Source organism: Callithrix jacchus, chromosome 12, assembly GCF_049354715.1.
Source record: "Callithrix jacchus isolate 240 chromosome 12, calJac240_pri, whole genome shotgun sequence".
NCBI lineage: Eukaryota > Metazoa > Chordata > Mammalia > Primates > Cebidae > Callithrix > Callithrix jacchus.
In genome coordinates this window covers 97,342,298-97,366,874 of record NC_133513.1, presented here as the reverse complement: position 1 = coordinate 97,366,874, position 24,577 = coordinate 97,342,298, and the positions used below count along the sequence as shown (strand labels likewise).

Here is a 24,577-nt window from a genome sequence, read left to right as displayed (position 1 = left end):
AGACTGCAGAAGGACAAACATCCTCTGGAAAGAAATATTTCTTCTTCTTGCCCTCCATGGCAGACCTGACTGATGGCTTGTTCAGCCTCCTCTTTTGATTGCTCGGTTTCTTGCTGCTGTTTAGTGGTCTGAGCTAGGGATTCTCGTAATTTTACCACTTCTGATAAGAGCTGGTCTCTCTCCTTTGTCACTTCTTCTTTGAACCTCAGTAAATCTCGAATGCTAAAAAGGAAGAACACAGGAGTCAAACTAAATGGCTATCTCCTCAGGGGTCCTTCATATCATTCTCTGAGCTCCTTTCCTGGGAGACATGTCAAGTCAATGATTAACACTAATCAGGCATTAAAGAGAAAGATCTTTATGTCCTGAGATGGGATCAGATTGTGAGGTGTTAACTGGAAAGAAATCCTAATGATAACATGCATAGTTTAATCCATTTTTTTTTTTGTTCTTAAGAAAATACAATGTATTTCTCATGCAAGAGAGAGAGAGAGAGAGAGAGAGAGAGAGAGAGAGAGAGAGAGAGAGAGTGTGTGTGTGTGTGTGTGTGTGTGTGTGTGTGTGTGTGTGTGTGTTTTGGAGGCATTTTTATAGAAGCCCAGAAAAATAGATCACTGACTATCTCTGAGAAATTTAGGGTGGAAAGTTGTGGGGGTTGATACTTCCCATACCTCTGTATTACTTGAATTTGTTACAATAAGACTATATTGCTATTGTCAACTCTGGTAATTAATCCTAAGCAGATGTCAATTTAGGAAATTATTTGTTTAATGTATCCACTGGAGGGCTATGATCACAGCCATAAACTCTAGAATGAGGCATAAACAGAAGCAAATAATACGCATTGCTAGTTTTCTATCCATTTACCTAAAGGGATTAGTTTCTCCCAAATGGATGCAGCCCAGATAAAATGTTACAAAGAAAAAAATTGGGAAAATCATTCCTGATGCCCATATTTGGAGGTTATGTGATAATATTCATTGATTTGAATTGTAAACGAGTTACCTCCAAATTTCAAAAGCCATTCCATATGATTTGGCATGACTTCCTGCAGAATTAGCACTCTGCAAGTGGAAGCTCAGTGTCTGATAGGACCTCTGCAGCAGAATGAATCTAGAGCAAAGCAACTTTTAGAGCTGAGAAGGCAGAGAACTTGCACTGCAGACTCTTGTAGCTGACAGTCATCAAACAGCTGCTCAAAACACAGTAACTAGACAAAGTATATTTACCAACACCTTTGATGGAACAAATGTTTAATAAGGAACCTTCAAACCTGCACTCAAATTCTTCTACTGCAGAAATAAAACCTCAAATTATAAGGTTACTATGAATACAGATAGTTACAGCAGGGGACACCGTTAAAGATGAAATTATGGGCTGGATTACTTCTTTAGTTCTCCTCCTCACCCTCTTCCAATGCTTGTTGAAAACTACTTGTATCTGAATCCGTTCCCTGGCATTCCTTTTCAGTAGTTGCTTTGAATATGCTTGACTTCCTTAACAATAAGATAAAGTCCACACTACAGGCATCACATTTTCTGTATTTATTTCTTATTCCTTTTCCCAATACCTGTACTTAGAACTATGTGTCAATGTAGGATCAACACATCAAAAAAGCATAAGAAACCAAAACAGCAACATTAGATTTGGTTAGTTTCCTTGGCTGCTCAAGGAAGTGTATGCTTATTCCTAATTCATTCATCAATGGCATGTTTTGCGTGCCCCACAGAGTGCTGGGCTCCTGGAGGGGATATAAAGATGTCTTCCTTCACTGAGTTCACAGTCTAACGGGTAGAGAAGCACATCAACAAATAATTTCAGTACAATCTGATCAGTACCATACTGGAGGTAAATGTTGGGTCCTGTGGAAACAGAGAACATAGCGACTTTCTTGTGGTCATTGGAGTCTGGATGTGGAAAGAATGTTGGAACAGTGATATTGATGGTGATGAAGTTAAGACAGTGTTTGAGGTGAGTCTTAAACGTGGCATAAAAGTTGAACAGGGGGAGAATGGAAGAAAAGGCATTCTGAGCATGGAAAGCAGCATGTACAAAGGCATGGAGGTGTGAGCAATCTGGTAGGCTGGCCCAAGGCTAGAGAGGCTGACTGGGGCAGCTTTTCAAAGGGCTCTGGATGACACAGTCAAGAGCCTGGGCTTTATCCTTCGGGTATGGGTAGCTATTGAAAGTGTTTATGCTGAAGATAGGTACACATATGTTTCAGGAGCCTAAATTTGGTAGCAATGATGGAATAAAGGACGTGTCTTCTGCAGGAAGGGAGACCAGTTAGGAGGCTACTGCCAAATCTGGCAAAGAATAGGAGGCCTGAACCAAGACAGTAGCACTGGTTACCAGAAGGAGGGAAAGGCCATGCTTAGAAGACCAAGTCAACAAGATAGAGACTTTAAGAGATGGGGGGTGGGGGCAGCAGAGGTGAAAAAAAGCTCTGTTTTCTGTCCTAGAATCTGAAGGGTGGGACAGACGATGATGAGACTGATCATAGGGAGTGGGTGGAAGTTGCTGGGACTCTGGGCAGAAAGGCAGACCATTACATTCTACACAAGTTAGAGAGAAATAAATCCAAAACCTTACTCATTTTGAAACTATACTACCGATTCCCATGGAGGCAGACGTTTAAGATAACCACAAATTTTCTTAGGTGTGGAGAAAAGAACTTTACTTAAAATGCAACAGACAGAAAATAATCCCTGAGAACCCAATAAAGAAGAGTCTTGTATCACAAATGTTCAGGAAGACACTGGCAAGCCCCAGGCTGTCCATTGAAGGAGGCCTCTGAAAAAGTGAGTTCAACATACATCAACAAGGCTATAACCTACTTGCTATCCTGGTGCATTGACAGTCCAGAGCCTTGCTCGACTAGTTTGGTCAGGTTCACTATTTCCTCTTTCAGAGCAAGAATTGTCTCCTTGGCCTTCTGCTCCTTGTCATAGGCTGAGTCCACCATCTTCCAGGCCTTTTCAATTTCCTAGATGGGCCATAGGATATCGGTGAGAAAGACCAAACTGGATTCTAGAAGCAACATAAACTAGCAAACAGAATAACACCGTGACCACAGTGCCGTTGTGTAAATGTGCATGGACTGAATTGTTTAACAGGAACTAGTCAATAGTGAATAGCACATTGAAAGGGGAGGATTGGCCTGTAGTCCCAGCTACTCAGGAGGCCAAGGCAAGAAGACCTCATGAGCCCAGGAGTTTGAGGCTGCAGTGAGCTGCAATTGTGCCACTGCACTCCAGCCTGGATGATAGGGTAAGAACCTGTCTCAAAAAAATAAAATAAAATAAAGTAGGGGAATGGCAGAGGGTATTTTTTCTTGTGTAGGTGAGTGTGGCTACGAGGCTCACTTACTGCAAGGTTTGCAAAATTAGAAATGAAAGTTTATGTGCTTTCCAAGTCCAGATATTAAAAGGGAAAACAATAAGTTTTATCACCTGAGGAATGATCATAGATCCAAGCCCTAAATTGACAGATTGAATTAAACCTCTTGATAGGTTTGTAAATAAAAAATATGTTTTATCATCTGGTCCCAAGTGACCTCCTAGTGGCAATGTGAGCTTTGGAACAACCCACAGCAATGCTGTTCTTTACTGTTACCTAACTGTACCCAACAACCTTAGTAATTCCCATTTTTCAGAAACTTAAGCTCAAGCCTTCTTATCAAATGCTTTCATATGGGGGGAAAAAACCCCTTAACAGGGAATGGAAGCAAGGACCCATGCAGCTTTGGCTTCCTTAGTGTTATAAAATGCAATGTATAATATTGACATAAATACTTAAAAGTGAATTACAGCAGTTGCAGTAAAAAAGCAAAGCACAGTAAGTTTTGCAACATGACATAGTTTGAATATGTATCCCTGCCCAACTCTCATATTGAAATGTAATCCCAGTCCTCGCGCAGCCCGGCACAGCGGACACCACTACTCCAAGATGGCATCAGTCATACCATTGAAGGACAAGAAACTTCTGGAGGTCAGACTAGGAGAGCTGCCAAGCTGGATCTTGATGCGGGACTTTAGCCCTAGTGGCATTGTCGGAGCGTTTCGAAGCGGTTACTACCGGTACGATAACAAATATATCAATGTGAAGAAGGGCAGCATCGCAGGGATTGCCATGGTGCTGGCATGCTACATGGTCTTCAACTACACCTTTTCCTACAAGGAGCTCAAGCATGAGCGGTGACGCAAGTACCACTGAAGAAGACAAGCTCTGCACTCCCCTCCACGACCTTCTTGGCTTGAGCCCCTCCATAAGGAACACGGTCTTGATTATTGCTGAATCCTTTCATATCCTAATGGAATTAACCTCCAAATAAAAGATGACTGGTTTAAAAAAAAAAAAGAAAGAAAAGAAATGTAATCTCCAGTGTGGGATGTGGGGCCTGGTGGGAGGTGATTGAATCATGGGGGTGGATTTCTCATGAATGGTTTAGCACCATCTTCTTGGTACTGTCCTTGTGCCAGTAAGTGAGTGAGTTCTCACGAAAGCTGGTCATTTAAAAGTGTGTGATGTGCATGCATATGTTCATTACACTGCTATTCACAATAGCAAAGGCATGGAATCAACTCAAATGCCCATCAATGGTAGACTGGATAAAGAAAATGTGGTACATATACACCATGAAATACTATGCAGTCATAAAAAAATATAAGATCATGTCCTTTGGTTGGAGGACATGGATGGAGCTGGAGGCCATTATCCTTAGCAAACTAACACAGGAACAGAAAACCAAATACCACTTGTTCTCACTTACAAGTGGGAGCTGCAAGTGAGAGCACATGGATACATAGAGGGGAATAAAACACACTAGGGTCTTTCGGAGGGTGAAAGGTAGGAGGAGGGAGAAGGTAAGGAAACAATAACTAATAGATACTAAGCTTAATAACTGGTGATTAAATAATCTGTACAACAAACCCCCATGACATATGTTTACCTATGTAACAAACCTGCACATGTACCCCTGCACTCAAAAGTTAAAAAAAGAAGTGTGTGGCACCTCCCTGTTCCCTCTCTTGCTCCTGCTCTGGCCCATGTGAAGTGTCTGCTCCACTTTGCCTTCTGCCATAACTCTAAGTTTCCTGAGGCCTCCCGAGAAGCTGAGCAGATGTTAGTGTTATACTTTGTGGACAGCCTGCAGAACCATGAGCCAATTAAACCTCTTGTCTTTATAAATTACCTGGTCTCAAGTATTTCTTTATAGCAATGTGATGACTGACTAATACACAACAGCTTTGAGTTTTAGGCCACCACTTAACTTTCTTGCAAAATTTTGTCAAGTAGAATGAGGGTCCTTTATACAGATAAGAACCTATATGCTTTTGGTGAAAATATTCTACTTGTATATTGACAAGGAATAAAATGGGTAGAAGAGAGTATTTAATGTAACAATTCATGGTCACTATTACATTAGAAAGATTGCTCTTGGGTAACTATAGCACATAATTCGGTGATTCAAAGCAAAATGTCAGTTTGTAGAATATTTCTTATGAAGCAACCATACGTGCTATTTTTAACAAAACAAATGAAAGATACTTACATTAAAAAATAAATACAAAAGATTTATCTGAATCAACTTTACCAGTCAGATTTTAATCCATTCATGACCTCCATTTCCTCTATTTTGTTTGTTTTTTTGTTTTGTTTTTTGGAGATGAAGTCTCACTCTGCTGTCTAGGCTGGAGTGCAGTGGCACAAGCTCCACTTACTGCAAACTCCACTTCCTGATTCAAGTGATTCTCTGCCTCAGCCTCCCAGGTAGCTGGGACTACAGGCACATGCCACCACACCTAGCTAATTTTTGTATTTTTGGTAGAGATGGGTTTTCACCATATTGGCCAGGCTGGTCTCAAACTCCTGACCTCAGGTGATCCACCCACCTCGGCCTCCCAAAGTGTTGGGATTACAGGCATGACCCACAACACCTAGCCTACTTTCAGTTTTTAAATTTACAATGAAAAATGGTTTTTTCCATTATAAAATGACTTAAACTCTTCTTATGTTGGTTTTTCAGCAAGGAGAAGAAGAAAATGACAATAAATTTTTAAATGACACTTAAAAATGAGCAGTTTCTAAATGAATTGATAATCCATATTTTGGATTTGGTCTTGGAAATTAATTTGAACTGGGTGGCATCTAATTGCATAATATCAAGGCAATTGTCTAAAAAATTTTTAAATTATTTCTCATAGAGTTTTAGTTGTTTCAACCTCTTATCACCATAAGTCAACAAGGAACATTTATATTTTACCTTCAAAATAATGCAACACACTTAAAGATGAAAAAAATCTAGTGTAAAACAAAGAAATACATCCTCAGTATCCCCAGACTGAATCTCTGTTCTCCTACTATGAGGAACCGGGAGGATTGAAAGGAAAGAAAAGGGGTGCTGGAAAGAAAAATCATGAAAATTACTATCTAGGAATTCTCAAGGCAATCTTTACTAAAACAGGAGAAAAAGTAGAAATACGAAAGTATCTTTAACAAGCTATTATCATGAGGTATTAAATTACTCATCATGCATCAAATAAGACATACTGAGATTACAAATATTGCATTTACTTATCTCTAAATCCTCTTCCTAACCCATTATTTCCCAGAAACCAAGCCAGTGAGATTCTCCATTATTTTCTGCATGATGCGATTCACCCAGGCTAAAAAATCATTTTCTTTGAAAATGAACATTATTCCTTGGGCTTTGTGAATATAAAATCATGTAAATTTTTACCTAATAACTCATTTACTACCAGCCTAGAGGTGCCAATATAATGAGAGAATGATGTTTTAAATTCAGGTTCATTCCATTTCTAGAAGATCACTGACCTTCTTTAGGGATGCAATGGTGGTCTGATCGTCCTGAGAGAGCTTAAGGGCAGTGGCGACCTTTGCTGAATTCACTACAATCTCTGCATTTAGCTCTCTGCATTTGGCCATCAGACGCTTTTCATTGCCATAAGACTTTTTCATGACAGCATGAAGCTTCTCATATTCAATCCTAAATTTTTCCAGACTTTTGTCTCCTGAAAGTTCACGGAGAACCTCCTGAAAATCTCTTTCGATTTCTTCAAATGCAGATTCTTCCAGGACTTGCTTTTCACCCTTTTCCTATATAAAAAAGCAGGGATGGGAAAGAGCATTGCAACATTTACATCATTACTATCAAGGAATTACTGCTATTATCCCTAAATGAAACACCTTTATACAAGCAAAATTAAAGCCACTGATAAACAGAAAAATTAAGATTATATGATGGAAAAGGTCCTTGTTCAGTCCCTGATGCCTATGTGTGTGTATACACATATATATACACATACATACACATTATATATTTATACATATTACATCTATATGCATTGGGATATATATGCAGAATTTATATGCATTAAGATAATAGTAGTTCCCACCATGTGATGTTGCCAAGGACTAGATTAAATGAGATCATTGATGTTAAACACTTAGCCAAGTGCCTGGCATATAGTAAGGATTCAATGAATTTTCATAGTTGTTATGATTATTCCAAACCCTGGTCTCTTTTCATGGGGTCCTGCTTCTTATTGCCCCTAAGACTGTAAAGTTGGGGGCCATGGTGTGTTGAGGCCAGACATAGGAAGATCTTGGCATAGATATCATGATATCATGAAATTACATGTACAGTGAAATTCACCTGAAATATGCATGGAATTGTCTCCCAAAAGAGATTCCCTCTGTCTCTTTTTTTTTTTTTTTTTTGAGATGGAGTCTTGCTCTGTCACCAGGTTAAAGTGCAGTGGCATGATCTCAGCTCACTGCAACCTCTGTCTCCTGGATTCAAATGATTCTCCTGCCTCAGACTCCTGAGTAGCTGGCACTACAGGCAAGTGCCACCACACCCAGCTAATTTTTTTTGTATTTTTAGTAGATACAAGGTTTCACCATGTTGGCCAGGATGGTCTCCATCTCTTGACCCTGTGATCCACCCACCTCAGCGTCCCAAAGTGCTGGGACTACAGGCATGAGCCACCACACTGGGCCCCATCATTTTTATCCCTTAATAAATTTAGGCTAGGTTGAGATCCAAGACAGCTGAGTAATAACAGCTCTAGAGTACAGCTCCCAGTGAGAACACAGAGGGTGAGTGATCACCGCATTTCCAAACAAGCTTTTACTGCCCACAGACCAGGATATTCCCAGGTGGAAAAGCACCAAGAGTTTGCAGCATGGCGCAGCAAGTCTTCACACAAAAACTCACACAAATCTGGGCAGCCATTTCAACTGGCACCTGGAACGCCTGAGAGACAGTCACCCATTCAACTGAAGAAAAGGGGGCTGAAACAGGGAGTAAGGTGATCTGGCTTGGAGGGTCCCACTCCCACAAACACCAGCAATCTGAAACGCTCTGGATTGAGAGTTTCACAGCAAGCACAGCTGGTCCTGGGACGGTCCAGATCTGTGGGGAAAGGGTGTCCACCATTACCGAGGCAGTCCACCACTACCAAGGCAGTCCGCCATTACTGAGGCAGACTGCCATTACCGAGGTGGACCACCATTACCGAGGCAGTTCTAACTATTCCTCCATAAACAAAACCGCAAGGAATTTCACACGACAGCTGGGCAGAGCCCACAGCAGCTCCGCAACATCTCTGCTGGCAGACTGTGACAAGGCTACCTCCTCGCTGGGCAGGGAAGCTCTGAAAAAAGGCAGCAGCACATCAGGAACTTATAAATAAAGCCCCACCTTCCCAGGACAGAGCACCTGGGGAAAAAAGGTGTTTATGAGTTCCACTGCAGCAGACTTAAACGTACCTGCCAGCAGTTCTGAACAGAACAATGGAGCTCACAGCTCAGCACCTCCTGAGTAGCTGGCACTTGAGGGACAGACTGTCTCCTCAAGCAGCTCCCCTATTCCTGTATATCCAAAGAGACACCTCATAAAGGAGAGCTTAGGCTGACATCTGGCAGGTATCCTTCTGGGATGAAGATAACAGAAGAAGAAACTGGCAGCAACCCCCCTTACTGTTCTGCAGCTACCACAGGTGATCCCCAGGCAAGCAGGGTCTGGAGTGGACCTCTAGCAGTCCTACAGCAGAGGGGTCTGACTGTTAGAAGGAAAACTAAAAAAACAGAAAGAAATAAATCTATCATCAGAAAAAGGACTTCTACTCAGACCCCATCCAAAAGTCACCAACTACAAAGACCACAGGTAGATGAATCGAGAAAGATGGGAAGAAACCAGTGCAAAAAGGATGAAAACACCAAAAACCAGAACATATCTCCTCTTCCAAGGGATTATAACTCCTCACCAGCATGGGAATAAAGCTGGATGAAGAATGAGTCTGATGAATTGACAGAAACAGGCTTCAGAAAGTGGGTAATAACAAACTTCTCTGAGCTAAAGGAACATATTCTAACCAATTAACTAAGAACCTTGAAAAAAGGTTTGACAAAATGCTAACAAGAATAAATAGCTTTGAGAAGAATATAAGTGACCTGATGGAGCTGAAAAACACAACATGAGAACTTCAAGAAACATACACAAGTTTCAATAGCCTAATCAACCAAGCAGAAGAAAGGATATCAGAGATTGAAGATCAACTCAATGAAATAAAATGAGAAGGTAAGAGTAGAGAAAAAAGAGAAAAAGAAATGAACAAAGCCTCCAAGAAATATGGGATTATGTGAAAAGACCTAATCTATGTTTGATAGGTGTACCTGAATGTGACAGAACAAATCCAAGCTGGAAAGCATTCTTCAGGATATTATCCAGGAGAACTTCCCCAACCTAGCAAGGCAGGACACCATTCAAGTCCAGGAAATACAGAAAACACCATAAAGATATTCCTCAAGAAGAGCAAACCCAAGGCACATAATTTTCAGATTCATCAGCGTTAAAATGAAGGAAAAAATGATAAGGGCAGCCAGAGAGAAAGGTCAAATTACCCACAAAGGGAAGCCTATCAGACTCACAGCGGATCTCTCGGCAGAAACCCTACAAGCCAGAAGAGAGTAGGGGCCAATATTCAACATCCTTAAAGAAAAGAACTTTCAACCTAGAATTTCATACCCAGCCAAACTAAGCTTCATAAGCGGAGAAATAAAATCCTTTATGAACAAGTAATTGCTCAGAGATTTTATCACCATCAGGCCTGCCTTATAAGAACTCCTGAAAGAAGCACTAAATATAGAAAGGAACAATCAGTACCAGCCACTCCAAAAACGTACCAAATGGTAAAGACACAATGAAGAAACTGCATCAACTAATGGTCAGAACAACCAGCTAGCATCGAAATGGCAGGATCAAATTCACACACATAACAATATTAACTTTAAATGCAAATGGGCTAAATGCCACAATCAAAAGACATAGACTGGCAAATTGGATAAAAATTCAAAACCTATAGGTGTGCTGTATTCAGGAAACCCATCTCATGTGCAAGGACACACATAGGCTCAAAATAAAGGGATGGAGGAGATTTATCAAGCAAATGGAGAGCAAAAAAAGAGCAGGAGTTGCGATCCTAGTCGCTGATAAAATGTACTCTAAACCAACAAAGATCAAAAGAGATAAAGAAGGGCATTACATAATGGTAAAAGGATCAATGCAACAACAAGAGCTAACGATCCTAAATATATATGCACTCAATATGGGAGCACCCAGAAACATAAAGCAATGACCTACAAAGAGACTTAGACTCCCACACAATAATTGTGGGACACTTTAACACTCCACTATCTTTAGATCAAGACAGAAAATTAACAAGGCTATCCAGGACTTGAACTCAGATCTGGAACAAGCAAATCTAATAGACATTTACAGAACTCTCCACCCCAAATCCACAGAACATACATTCCTCTCAGCATCACATCACACCTACTCTAAAACTGACCACATAATTAGAAGTAAATCACTCCTCAGCAAATGCAAAAGAACGGAAATCATAACAATCTCTCAGACCATAATGCAATCAAATTAGAACTCAGGATCAAGAAACTAATTCAGAACTGCCAACTTCATGGAAACGGAACAACTGGCTCTTGAATGTTGACTGGATAAACAATGAAATGAAGGCAGAAATAAAGATGTTCTTCAAAACTGACAAGAACGAAAACACAATGTACCAGAATCTCTGGGACACATTTAAAGCAGTGTCTAGAGGAAAATTCACATCAATAAATGCCCATATGAGAAGCAAGGAAAGATCTAAAATCGACACCCTATCATCAAAATTGAAAGAGTTAGAGGAGCAAGATCAAAAAAACTCAAAAGCTAGCAGAAGACAAGAAATAACTAAGATCAGAGCAGAACTGAAGGAGATAGAGACAGAAAAAAAACTTCAAAATATCAATAAATCCAGGAGCTGGTTTTTTGAAAAGATCAACAAAATAGACAGACTGCTAGCCAGATTAATAAAAAAGAAAAGAGAGAAGAATCAAATAGATGCAATAAAAAATGATAAAGGGGATATCACCACAGATTCTACAGAAATAAAACTACCATCAGAGATTACTACAAACATCAGAGATTACTACAAACAACTCTATGCACATAAATCAGTAAACCTGGAAGAAATGGATAAATTCCTGGACACTTGCACCCTCCCAAGCCTAAACCAGGAAGAAGTTGAAACCCTGACTAGACTAATAACAAGGGCTGAAGTTGAGGCAGCAATTAATAGCCTACCAACCAAAAAAAGCCCAGGTCCAGATAAGTTCACAGCTGAATTCTACCAGACATACAAAGAGGAGCTGGTACCACTCCTTCTGAAACAATTCCAAACAATCCAAAAAGAGGGAATCCTTCCCAAATCATTTTGAGTTCAACATCATCCTGATACCAAAACCTGGCAAAGACTCAACAAGAAAAGAAAACTTCAGGCCAATATCCATGATGAACATAGATGCAAAAATCTTCAATAAAATACTGGCAAACTATTGCAACAACAATCAAAAAGCTTATCACAATTAAGCAGGCTTCATCCCTGGGATGCAAGGCTGGTTCAACATACACAACTCTATAAACATAATTCACCACATAAACAGAACCAAAGACAAAAACCACATGATTATCTCAATAGATGCAGAGAAAGCCTTCGACAAAATTCAACAGCCTTTATGCTAAAAAACTCTCAATAAACTAAGTATGGACATTAAGTTTCTCAAAATAATAAAAGCTATTTACAACAAACCCACAGCCAATATTATACTAAATGGGTAAAAACTGGAAGCATTCCCTTTGAAATCTGGCACTAGACAAGGATGCCCGCTCTCACCACTCCTAGTCAATATAGTATCAGAAGTTCTAGCCAGAGCAATCAGGCAAGAAAAAGAAATAAAGGGTATTCAAATAGGAAAGGAGGAAGTCAAATTGTCTCTATTTGCAGACGACATGATTGTATATCTAGAAGACCCCATCGTCTCAGCCCAAAATCTCCTGAAACTGATAAGCAACTTCAGCAGTCTCAGGATACAAAATCAATGTGCAGAAATCACAAGTATTCCTATACACCAGTAATAGACTTACAGAGAGCCAAGTCAAGAACAAACTGCCATTCACAATTGCTACAAAGAGAATAAAATACCTAGGAACAACTAATAAAGGATATAAAGGAGCTCTTCAAGGAGAACTACAAACCACTGCTCATGGAAATAAGAGAGGACACAAACAGATGGAAAAACATCCCATGCTCATGGTTAGGAAGAATCAATATTGTGAAAATGGTCATACTGCCCAAAATAATTTGTACATTCAGTGCTATCCCCATCAAGCTACCTATGACCCTCTTCAAAGAACTGGAAAAAACCACCTTAAACTTCATGGAACCAAAAGAGAACCCACATATCCAAGTAAATTTGAAGCAAAAAGAACAAAGATGGAGGCATCACGCTACTTGACTTCAAACTATACTACTCTGTTCTATCTCTGAGATATAGACCAATGAAACAGAACAGAGGGCCTCGGAGGCAATGCCACACATCTACAACCATCTGATCTTTGACAAACCTGACAAAAGCAAGCAATGGGGAAAGGATTCCCTGTTTAATAAACATTGTTGGGCCGGGTGCAGTGGCTCAAGCCTGTAATCCCGGCACTTTGGGAGGCCGAGGCAGGTGGATCACAAGGTCAAGAGATCAAGACCATCCTGGTCAACATGGTGAAACCCCGTCTCTACTAAAAATACAGAAATTAGCTGAGTATGGTGGCACGCACCTGTAATCCCAGGGGAGGCTGAGGCAGGAGAATTGCTTGAACCCAGGAAGCAGAGGCTGCAGTGAGCCAAGATTGCACCATTGCACTCCAGCCTGGGTAACAAGAGCGAAACTCCGTCTCAAAAAAATAATATTAATAATAAATAAAATTAACATTGTTGGGAAAACTGGCTAGCCATGTGCAGAAAGCAGACACTGGACCCCTTCCTGACACCTTACACTAAAATTAACTCCAGATGGATAAAAGACTTAAACATAAGACCTAACACATAAAAACCCTAGAAGAAAACCTAGGCAAAATCATCCAGGACACAGGCATAGGCAAGGACTTCATGACTAAAACAACAAAAGCATTGGCAACAAAAGCCAAAATAGACAAATGGGATCTAATTAAACTCCAGAGCTTCTGCACAGCAAAAGAAACAATCATTAGAGTGAACCGGCAACCAACAGAATGGGAAAAAATTTTTGCAATCTACCCATCTGACAAAGGACTAATGTCCAGAATCTACAAAGAACTAAAACAGATTTATAAGAAAAAAACAAACCCATTCAAAAGTGGGTGAAGTACATGAACAGATACTTTTCAAAAGAAGACATCTATGAGGCCAACAAACATATGAAAAAATGCTCATCATCACTGGTCATTAGAGAAATGCAAATCAAAACCACATTGAGATACTATCTCATGCCAGTTAGAATGGCGATCATTAAAAAATGTGGAGACAACAGATGCTGGAGAGGATGTGGAGAAATAGGAACACTTTTACACTATTGGTGGGAGTGTAAACTAGTTCAACCATTGTGGAAGACAGTGTGGCAATTCCTCAAGGACCTAGAAATAGAAATTGCATTTGACCCAGCAATCCCATTACTGGGTATATATCCAAAGGATTATAAATTGTTCTATTTTAAAGACACATGCACACATATATTCATTGTAGCACTGTCTACAATAGCAAAGACCTGGAACCAACCCAAATGCCCATCAATGATAGACTGGACAAGGAAAATGTGGCACATCTACACCATGGAATACTATGCAGCCATAAAAAAATGATGAGTTCGTGTCCTTTTTAGGGATATGGATGAATCTGGAAACCATCATTCTCAGCAAACTGACACAAAAACAGAAAATCAAACGCTGCATACTCTCAATCATAGGCAGGTGTTGAACAGTGAGAACACATGGACACAGGGAGGGGAGCATCACACAAAGGGGTATGTTGGTGGGGGAGACTAGGGGAGGGAAAGGGGCAGGTAGGGAGTTGGGGAGGGATAACCTAGGGAGAAATGCCAGATATAGGTGATAGGGATGGAGGCAGCAAACAACATTGCCATGTATGTACCTATGCAACAATCCTGCATGTTCTGCACATGTACCCCAGAACCTAAAGTGCAATAAAATATATATATTATATATATAAAAGAAAGTTAGGCTAGGCCATGACCCTCAATGTACTAAAATGCCCCTGTGTAATACTCATGGGACTTTTCCACCTTTGCTTTTCATGTTAGCTGGGCAACAAACTCTTTCAAAATATAAGCCCAGACATATAGATATAATTCAAGCAAGTATGGTAATTACTTAGATGAGAACCCAAGAGTGAGTTATATCGGAATTCTTATTTCTCTACTTTTAAACGTTGAATTGTGTCTCCCAAAAAGGTATTTTGAACCCTGCTAATCCGACCTTATTTGAATCAGAGTTATTTAATAAGTTAAGATGAGCTCAGACTGGAGTAAGCCACCCAAATTGTGGCACTTTGTTATGACTGCTCTAGCAAACAAATCCAAATACTTCTTGTTAAGTACAACATAATAAGAAGAATGGGTATGGTTAATATATTTATTCATTCATTGAGCAAGTATTTATTGAAGATCTCTATGCATAAATTCTGTGATGGACCCTGTAGGAGACAACAAGATGAGAAATAAACAGCTGATCCACAGGGCAATTATACTTAATTGCTGGTGGGGTATGAATGCAGTTAATGAAAGCATAGAATTTGATCTCTATCATAAAGTTCTCTATGAACTCACAGAAAGAGAATTATTTCCAGCAGCAAGAATTTAAAAAAAAATCTCATAAAAGAATTGGCATTTGAGCAGGCCTAGAAGGAAGAGTGGAATTTTCATAGGTGAATATGGAGAAAAGGGGCATTCCCAGCAGACAGCAAAGCTTGAGCAAAGCTCAGGGCCGTGCAAGTATCAAAGTTGCCTGAAGAAGAAGAGGGATGAACGGAACAGAATAGAGAGTCCAGAAATAACACGGCACAGCTATAACCATCTGATCTTTGACAAAATCAACAAAAAAGCAATGGGAAAAGGATTCTCTAGTCAATAGATGGTGCTGGGATAATAGGCTAGCCATATGCAGAAGATTGAAACTGCACTTCTGCTTTATACCATATGCAAAAATCAATTCAAGATGTATTAAAGACTTAAATGTAAAACCTAAAACTATAAAAACCCTGGAAGATAACCTAGGAAATACCATTCTGGACATAGGCCCTGACAAGGATTTCATGACAAAGATGCTAAAAGCAACTGCAACAGAAACAAAAATTGACAAATGGGACCTAATTAAACTAAAGAGCTTCTGCACAGAAAAAAAAAAAAAAAAACTATCAGCAGAGTAAACAGACAACCTACAGAATGGGAGAAAACATTTGCAAACTATGCGTCCAACAAAGGTCTAATATTCTGACTCTATAAGGAACTTAAACAAAATAACAAGCAAAAAACAACCCCATTAAAAAGTGGGCAAAGGATATGAACAGACACTTTACAAAAGAAGACATACACGCAGACAACAAGCATATGAAAAAAATGCTCAACATCACTAATCATTAAAGAAATGCAAATCAAAACCACAATGAGATGCCATCTCACACCAATCAGAATGGTTTCATTAAAAAAAAAAAAAAAATAGCAGACACTGGCAAGGTTGTGGAGAAAAGGGAACACACTCTCCTGGTAGGAATGCAAATTAGTTCAGCCATTGTGGAAAGCAGTGTGACAATTTTTCAAAGAACTTAGAATTACTTAACCCAGCAATTTCATTATTGAATATATACCCAAAGGAATATAAATCATTCTACTATGAAGACGCATGTATGTATATGTTCATCACAGCACTATTCACAATAGCAAAGACATAGAATCAACTTGAATATCATCTGCAGTAGACTAGATAAAGAAAACGTGGTACACGGGCCAAGCGCAGTGGCTCACACCTGTAATCCCAGCACTTTGGGAGGCGGAGACAAGTGAATCTCCTCAGGTCAGGAGTTCAAGACCAGCCTGGCCAACATGGTGAAACCCTGTCTCTACTAAAAATACAAAAATTAGCCAGGCGTGATGGTGGGCACCACTACTCAGGAGGCTGAGGCAGGAGAATCGCTTGAACCAGTGAGGTGGAAATTATAGTGAGCTGAGATCCTGCCACTGCACTCCAGCTCAGGCAACAGAGTGAGACTCCGTCTCCAAACAAAAGGGAAAATGTGGTGCATATACACCATGAAATACTACTCAGCCATAAAAAAGAATGAGATCATGTCCTTTGCAGCAACATGGATGGAGTTGGAGGCCATTATACTAACTAATGCAGGAATAGAATACCAAATACCACATGTTGTCACTTATAACTGGGAGCTAAACACTGAGTACACATGGACACAAAGAAGGGAACAACAGCTAGTGGGGCCTACTTGAAGGTGGAAGGTGGGAGGGGGTACAGAACGGAAAAATTACCTATCAGGTACTATGCTTATTATCTGAGCCTGCACATCTATCCCTGAACCTAAAATAAAAGTTAAAAAAAATCTGTATGCATTTTAGAAAAGAATAAGAGGTATGACAGGGAAAAGAAAGGAAAACACTAGCTAGAGAGTTAGGAATACACAGTGGAGACACTGAATTACATTCAAAGGAGTATGGATTGCATTATTCTCCAGGCCATGGGGAACCACTCAAGACTTTTAAGCAAAGGACTGATAAGGCTTACAAAGTCTTATTTATGTTTGCAACGTTATGTTTTAATATTCTCTCTACAAAGGCCCCTGGCATCAACACTCTTGCTAATCAAAGAATTCAACTGAAACGATCTCTAGTCCCAGTAATAAAGTAAAATTTCAATTTACCCTTAGGATTTTAAGGAGTCTAGTTTACCTTCTGTTTTGACAAGCCTGTCTTGCCCAATATGGTGAAAGTCTACATATATTTGATTTTCAAAAACCCTTGTACTATTAATTAAATCTCTAACAATGGCATGCAAGCAAAACACAGTCTTTGGAAATTAAAATAAATGTAGAGTCACAAGCACATCTATAGCATTTTGTATAACAACTTTAGTACTAATTTTAAATTCACAGAGGTTTTTCTTCCTGAACTAAAAGCAGATTATTGCAAAGACCACAATGTAGTAGTTCCACAAAGGAGGAAAAACCATATTAAGGAAATATGGTGTTGCTGCTGCTCTGTGCTTCTCCCCTGTTGATGCTAAACATAAGCACACACAAAAATTTATCATGACAATGTTCTCAGTTCCATCCCTGTAAATGGCATTAATGTCAACACTCGATCACCAGCCTAATGATTTGTTTGCAGTCCAAGTTTTCCCTATATATCTGGCACTTAGCACAGGAATGGAAAAATACCAAAGGAAAAGTTTTTAAAGAAACTTTTAGGAACAAAAGAGATTTGTTCATATTGTCATTAAAAAGTATATTACTTTTAAAAGCAAAGCAAAAATAATCTCTTAGCTGTGGCCAATAAACAGTTGGTATTTCCACTATTACAACATGTAATGGTATCTGTTTCTGAAGCATGAAATCAACATGAACTGATCAGAGAGGAATTGTGGCATTTCTTTATTCTTCACCTATTCATTGAGTGTTTGCTATGTGCCAGGCACTGTCCTAAGTTCTGGGAATAGCAATTAGTGCGGAGAAGGGAAAGAGAAGGCAATATAAGATGAGGTCAGAGGGAAAATAGAGAATTGTGAAAGCAGAGGCAAGAAAGTTGGCTGAGGTCAAGTAAGAAGAAAAGTAGAAGAAAGGAAGAAATGAGAGGAGTAATGGAAAGAGGGAAATGGAAATAACTAATTCATAAAGTAGAGAAGCTTCTGAGGCCAGCACCTGGGCAGGATTCCTCAGAGAAATATGCAAGAATATACTGAATAGGGCAGAGCCAAGGAAATGATGGGTGGTGCTTCTGAGAGGCTGGGGCTTCCCTATGGGGAATGAAGAATGAAATAAACAAAGATGACTAGTGGGAGAAAAGAGGAGAAAACATTCAAAAGTAATAATGAAAAAATAAAGAACTAGAAGGAACAAGAAAGGAAATGGAAAGAGAGAGACACAAATGACTATGGATAATGGGAAGGAGTGATGTGGCCACAGCAGCATGGGGCCATGGTGGGTGATGGGGCTGGCCTCTGATGGGGCCATGAAGGATTTGAGTAGGGCCATAGTGGATGGGGACTGTGAATGCCAAGTAATGACAGCGACCCGAGACTCTTGAGGTTATAAATAAGGGGGTTAAGGGGCAAACAGGGAGACATTGAAGGGTTACAGAAATGATCCCTCATTGGAGAAGCTGAAAATGGGATGTATTGTAATATGGGGGAGTGGTAGGGTTGATACGAGATAACACAGGAGTTAATGAACACACAAGGCAGTGGTAATGGCCTGAAAAGCCTTAATGCAGACGTGTAACAGGTGATCACGTTAGGAAATCAGGGCGTGACAGGTGGACAAGGGCCATTGATTGGGCTAATAGCAGGCATCTGTGAAACCTTTCAGGTTTCCCCTGTGAGATAAGATATCTCCAATATTTCTCTGTGAGCCTCTCTTATGGTGTCACTCCATGACTAAAAATCTAGGGCTGGGTGCATTTCACGTGCGAATTTCAGAATTCATTAATTTCCTACTGCACTTAGCACAGCGCCAATGCCACAGTGGGGATGGGGGGGCACACAATTGAAGGAGAAACGGCGAGTAAAGAGGCCGCAGCCACTGGTGAAAGGCGAGGGAGTGAGGGTGCAGGGGGATAAGATGTTGATAGGGGAAATATTGGAATCACCGTTTGTGACAATCGTCAGTAGGAGAAGGACAATGGGGTGGGGTCAAAGGAGAGGCGACAGAGGGGCGCTGACTCCTGACCTCGGCCATCCTGATGCTCTCTGGGGGCGACCTCAGAGGCTGCTGTGGAGATCGCAGGCGCTGGGCCGGAGTCTGGGGAAGGAGCTAAAAGCGCTACACGCTGTCTCTATCGCCCGCCCGGGACGGAAACCCTGCTCTAGGCGCGTCCTCCCGTCGCCTGGCAACCGCCACTCCCCCTAGGGGCGCTAGCTGGAGTTCGAAAGGGGAGGAGCTTCTGAGGCCGGCACCTGGGGTTCCTCAGAGAAATATGCAACTATGTCGCCAATGGGGCGGAGCCAAGGAAATGAACGGGCGGCGCCCCTGAGAGACTGGGAAGAGCCCCACGGTGTGAGCAGATGGAGACAGCGAGGAGGAATGGAAAGAGGCCACCCAGAAAGGACGGTGGGGGACACTAGGGAGCCAAGCATGGAGAACCGAGGACTAACGCTTGGAAGGAAATGTGGACCAGAAGGTTCCGGATGAGGGAAGGAAAGGCGGCTACCCTCTTCCTTCTGAGACAACGTGGAAATACCTCTCCTTCAGTCAGCTCAACCTTTGTAAGACAGCCACTGTGTGCAAGACACGGAGGGAAAGCTGAGGTAGAGAAAGCACAGACGCTGCCTTCAAAGTGTTTATTCTAATATTAGGGGTGAGAAAAATAGGGCGCAGAACTTAAGGCACCCTGGAAAAATATATGTAGCACCATATCGCGAAAATCTCCCTCTCTTCTGGGACCCCTCTCCCAAAACCATTTCTACGCCCTCTTCTCTCCCCTTCGCCTCTACCCTTTCTGGACTTCAGTTACAAACAGTTGAAGTAATTATACTCCTTGGTTAGTGAAATGTGCAAGACTCCTCTCTGGTTTTATTTTTCCCCTTTGTCCATCCCTTCTCCCAACCCTATCCTCAGTCCCATAGGCATTCATGCTACTGTGCGTCCATACGTGTTTTTGGAAAATGCATAGCAGTTTTATCAGTGTGGTTTTTTTTAATGTTTAAATAATGCTACTGGCCGGGCACGGTGGCTCATGCCTGTAATCCCAGCACTTTGGGAGGCCAAGGCGGGTGGATCATGAAGTCGGGAGTTTGAGACCATCCTGGCCAACACGGTGAAACCCCGTCTCTACTAAAAATACAAAAATTAGCCAGGCGTGGTGGCAGGTGCCTGTAGTCCCAGCTACTCAGGATACTGAGGCAGGAGAATTGCTTGAACCTGGGAGGTGGAGGTTGCAGTAAACCAAGATCGTGCCACTGCACTCCAGCTAGGGCAACAGAGCCAGACTGTCTCAAAATAATAATAATAACAAATAAATAATGCTACTGGACTTTAGAGATTATCTTATATTCTTCTTTTTTCACTCAACATTCTTTTTAAGGATCTGTCCTTGTTGCAGTCGGCAAGCATATCCTATTTCATTGCTTCTGAGTACTGCACAGCGTTTCATTAGGGGCATCCACCACATTTCACTTCCATTTCCCAGGCGTTAGGTAACAAGGCTGCCTCTCCAATACATCAAGGAATACCGCCATGATCGTCCTTGTCCATAGTTCCTTATGGACCTCTGTGCAAATTCCACTGAAATATATGCCAAGGAATAAGATCGTTAAAGTCATTAGGGATTCTGGGGTGCATTTGATTATGCAGCTGCATCTTGCACAAAGACATCCAGTCATGGAGCAATGGAGGCTGAAAAACAGCCTCTACTCTCTTTCCCATGCATGTGCCCTGCTGGAGGAAGGTGTGCACGTTTTATTCTCACGATATCTTTGTACCCCAGCCAAGTCATGAACCTAGAAGGCTGTACCTATCTAGAGGGTGTGCCTTTTTCAAACTCATCTGGCCAGAAGTGAACAGTTTTCCAAAGCACAATGATGCCCATTAGCCTAGTAGAAACCCTGGTACTTATCAAGAACTTTACTGTAAGATTGTGTACCAGAGTTACTGCCCTAGGCTGCACCCCAGTGTGTTATACAAGGGTCTCCAGGAAACACGTCCATCTATCCCTTCCAGAACTTGGTAGGTCTTTTTTATGAAAACACTCATAAAGTGTTTGGTAAATGCCAGATACTATTCTAAATACTTTGCAAATATTGACTCATCTAATTAGCCAATTTTCTAATTTCTGTCAATATGATGAAAGTAGTGTAAGCACATTTTTTGCTTTCATTTTCACTTCTCTACTAGTGAATTTTCTGACCATTTCTTTATACATAGGCTACTTGAGAGTCCCTTCTGTAAACAGCCTTTTCATAGTCTTTGCCTATTTTTCTGTTGGTCTTTTTTCTTTTTCTTTTTGATTTGCAGATATCTTTGTGAAGCCTGGACAGCAATGTGCATTAGAAGACTGGAAACTCTGCCTTTATGTCCTTAAGGGAACAACAGTCCTTAATTTTGATACTGTGGCTCTTTAGCTCTTTTTTTGTCCCTCTTTCATATATATATATTTTTTTTTCTTCTCTTTTTTTTTTTTTAATTTTTTATTGGATTTTAGGTTTTGGGGTACATGAGCAGAGCATGCAAGACAGTTGCGTAGGTACGCACATGGCAGTGTGCTTTGCTTTGCTTCTCCCCTTCACCCACATTTGGCATTTCTCCCCAGGCTATCCCTCCCCACCTCCCCCTCCCACTGGCCCTCCCCTTTTCCCCCCAATAGACCCCAGTGTTTAGTACTCCCCTTTCTGTGTCCATGTCTTCTCATTTTTCATCACCCGCCTATGAGTGAGAATATGCGGTGTTTCATTTTCTGTTCTTGTGTCAGTTTGCTGAGGATGATGTTCTCCAGATTCATCCATGTCCCTACAAACGACACAAACTCATCATTTCTGACTCTGGTTTCTCTTCAGATCGCATAAATCTTTCGCCTTTTTTTTTTTTTGAGACAGAGTTTCGCTGTTGTTACCCAGACTACTGGAGTGCAATGGCACCATCTCGGCTCACCGCAACCTCCGCCTCCTGGGTTCAAGCAATTCTCCTGCCTCAGCCTCCCGAGTAGCTGGGACTACAGATGCGCACCACCATGCCCAGCTAATTTTTGTATTTTTAGTAGAGACGGGGTTTCATCTTGTTGACCAGGATGGTCTTGATCTCTTGACCTCGTGATCCACCCGCCTCATCCTCCCAAAGTGCTGGGATTATAGGCATGAGCCACTGCGCCTGGCACTATTTTTTATATATTTTTAATATGATTTAGACCTCCTTAACCCAAAGGTCATAGAAGTATTCTCCCATAGGTCATAAAAGTATTCTCCCATCATTTTTTTCTTTCTTTATCTTTTTTCTAGCTTTATAGTTTAACTTTTTTACATTCAGTTATCTAACCCGTCTGGAGTTCTCCTTCCCATATGGTGTGAGATAGGGATCTGACTATATTTTTCTCTGTGGGGTGAGCAAATTTTCCAACAACCCATGTTAAACAATTCATTCTTTCCAAATTGGTTTGGGAAAGTTTCCAAATAGACATGAGTATGTTCTGAACTCTCTGGTTTGTTTGTGTGTCAGTACCACAAGGTTTGATTACTGTGGGTTTTTAGTTAGACATTAAGGTTGAAGGGCAAGTTCCTCATTCCAGATTCTTCTGTGTCAAGATTGCTTTGTCTATCCATGGACCTTTATTCTCCCATATAATTTTTAGAATAAATTTGTTAAGTTTATGAGAACTGTGTTGGATTGATGAATTAATTCAGGGAAAATTGACAACTGTACAGTGACATCTCATTCATGACCTGACACTGTATATCTGGTGGACAAAAGGAGGGAAATGTTGCTGAAAAGGTGGCGGATGAACTAGAGAAGGAGGCTGAATCACACTGTAAACCAAGCTAATAGAAATGAGCTTGAAATGGGACAGGCAGCCCAGCTCAGGCCGGTTCGTGTGTTTACAGGAAACCTGGTTCACATTGGGACCATCAGCTTGTGGGATTGCCATGATTCAGAGAAACTCCATAACATTTCTGAAGGTATATAACAAAATAAAGAGCTAGAGAGCCCTGGCCACCCGTATGTCTCACTGGTGTCAAGTGCAGGGCTGTATGTCTTCCCATTTCCAGGGGATCTCCTAAAAGAGATTTCATAAGCAGGTGGCCTGCACAGGTGACAGCAATTCAATCCAGTAAACAATTTTTTAAAGAACCTACTGCATGGTAGGCACAAGGCTGCCCACAAGAAGCACCAAGGTGACTATGGCAGAGTAACTGCCCTTTGTATTCACAATCTGGATTGGGAAAAGACAGAAGGGAACATCTACAATTAATTCTAACACAATATGATGGTATCATTTAGTACATGACATTTTAACAGAAAGCACAATGGGAGCTCAGGGAATCCAGATACTGATATCTGAGACCCTTACTTATGGGAGGACAAAAAGACCCAAATATGAGCAATCAGAGAACCACGAGAAGGTAGAAAGGCATGTGACGTATTCAGCTCATAGGAAAGAGATGCAGGGGACATCAACACGGATGGATGAATGGATGAAAGGATGGGTGGTTGGACAAATCAATTTATGCTGATGAAACAAATGTTTGATTTCCAATTTTCTGGATTACGGAAGACTAGTCACCACCCTGCTCCCCTGTGTTGTTGTAATAAGAAGAATCACTAGGTGGCATTATAGTACCAAAAGTCCTCACCTTTCACAGTCTCTAGGAGAAACACACCCAACAAGATTGGGTCAGCCCCTAATTTAGACAAATGACTGCTTCTATTCATCTTGTTTCTCATTATACCCACTTCATTTATTTCTTTAGCAGCTACTATATGCCCAGCCCTATGCAGCAAACTATGGAGAGAGAATACAAAAGGAACTGAAGACAGGATCTTCTCCCTCGAGGAGCAGAAGCAGAAGCAAAATGTGCACGCCAACACTCCCCAATAAAAGATTTTCTGACAACAGTTCAAGACAGGATATAGTAAGCAGTGAAATAAGGATGTCAGTAAATAAGGTCCTGGTGTAATCTGGTCTTTTCGACTTTCTGGTGCCAGCTCCCATCACTCATTCCTTGTTACACTGGTTCTTTCAATTCCCTGAATAGCCAAGCTCTTTCTCACTGACTGGAATTCACAAATGCTGATCTCCCTGTCTGGAATACTTGACTCTCTTTCTCTCTTCAGCTGGCTGGCTCCCATCCATCCTTCTTTCAGATGTCACTTCTTCAGATTACCTTCTCTCACTTCACCAGACTGCCTTTTCCAGTATTGTGTATTCTACTTCCAGGATCATCCCACAGTGGTAA

General features: G+C 41.0%; 1 protein-coding gene and 1 pseudogene across 1 annotated transcript in view; one reads left to right on the top strand and one right to left on the bottom strand.

Moving 5' to 3' along the window:
• The window catches only part of CFAP58 (cilia and flagella associated protein 58), a 122,746-nt gene extending 103,251 nt beyond the window's left edge, over positions 1-19,495 (bottom strand). The window contains exons 1-4 of the mRNA XM_009010251.5: positions 19,365-19,495; positions 6,838-7,119; positions 2,838-2,986; positions 66-222 (exon numbers count right to left, since the gene is read on the bottom strand). Of these exons, the coding sequence (XP_009008499.1) occupies positions 66-222; positions 2,838-2,986; positions 6,838-7,119; positions 19,365-19,373 (597 nt within the window). The 5' untranslated portion in view covers positions 19,374-19,495. The remainder of the gene's footprint in view (positions 1-65; positions 223-2,837; positions 2,987-6,837; positions 7,120-19,364) is intronic.
• On the top strand, positions 3,928-4,313 carry LOC100408088 (ATP synthase F(0) complex subunit f, mitochondrial pseudogene; annotated as a pseudogene).
• Positions 19,496-24,577: the final 5,082 nt, after the last annotated feature.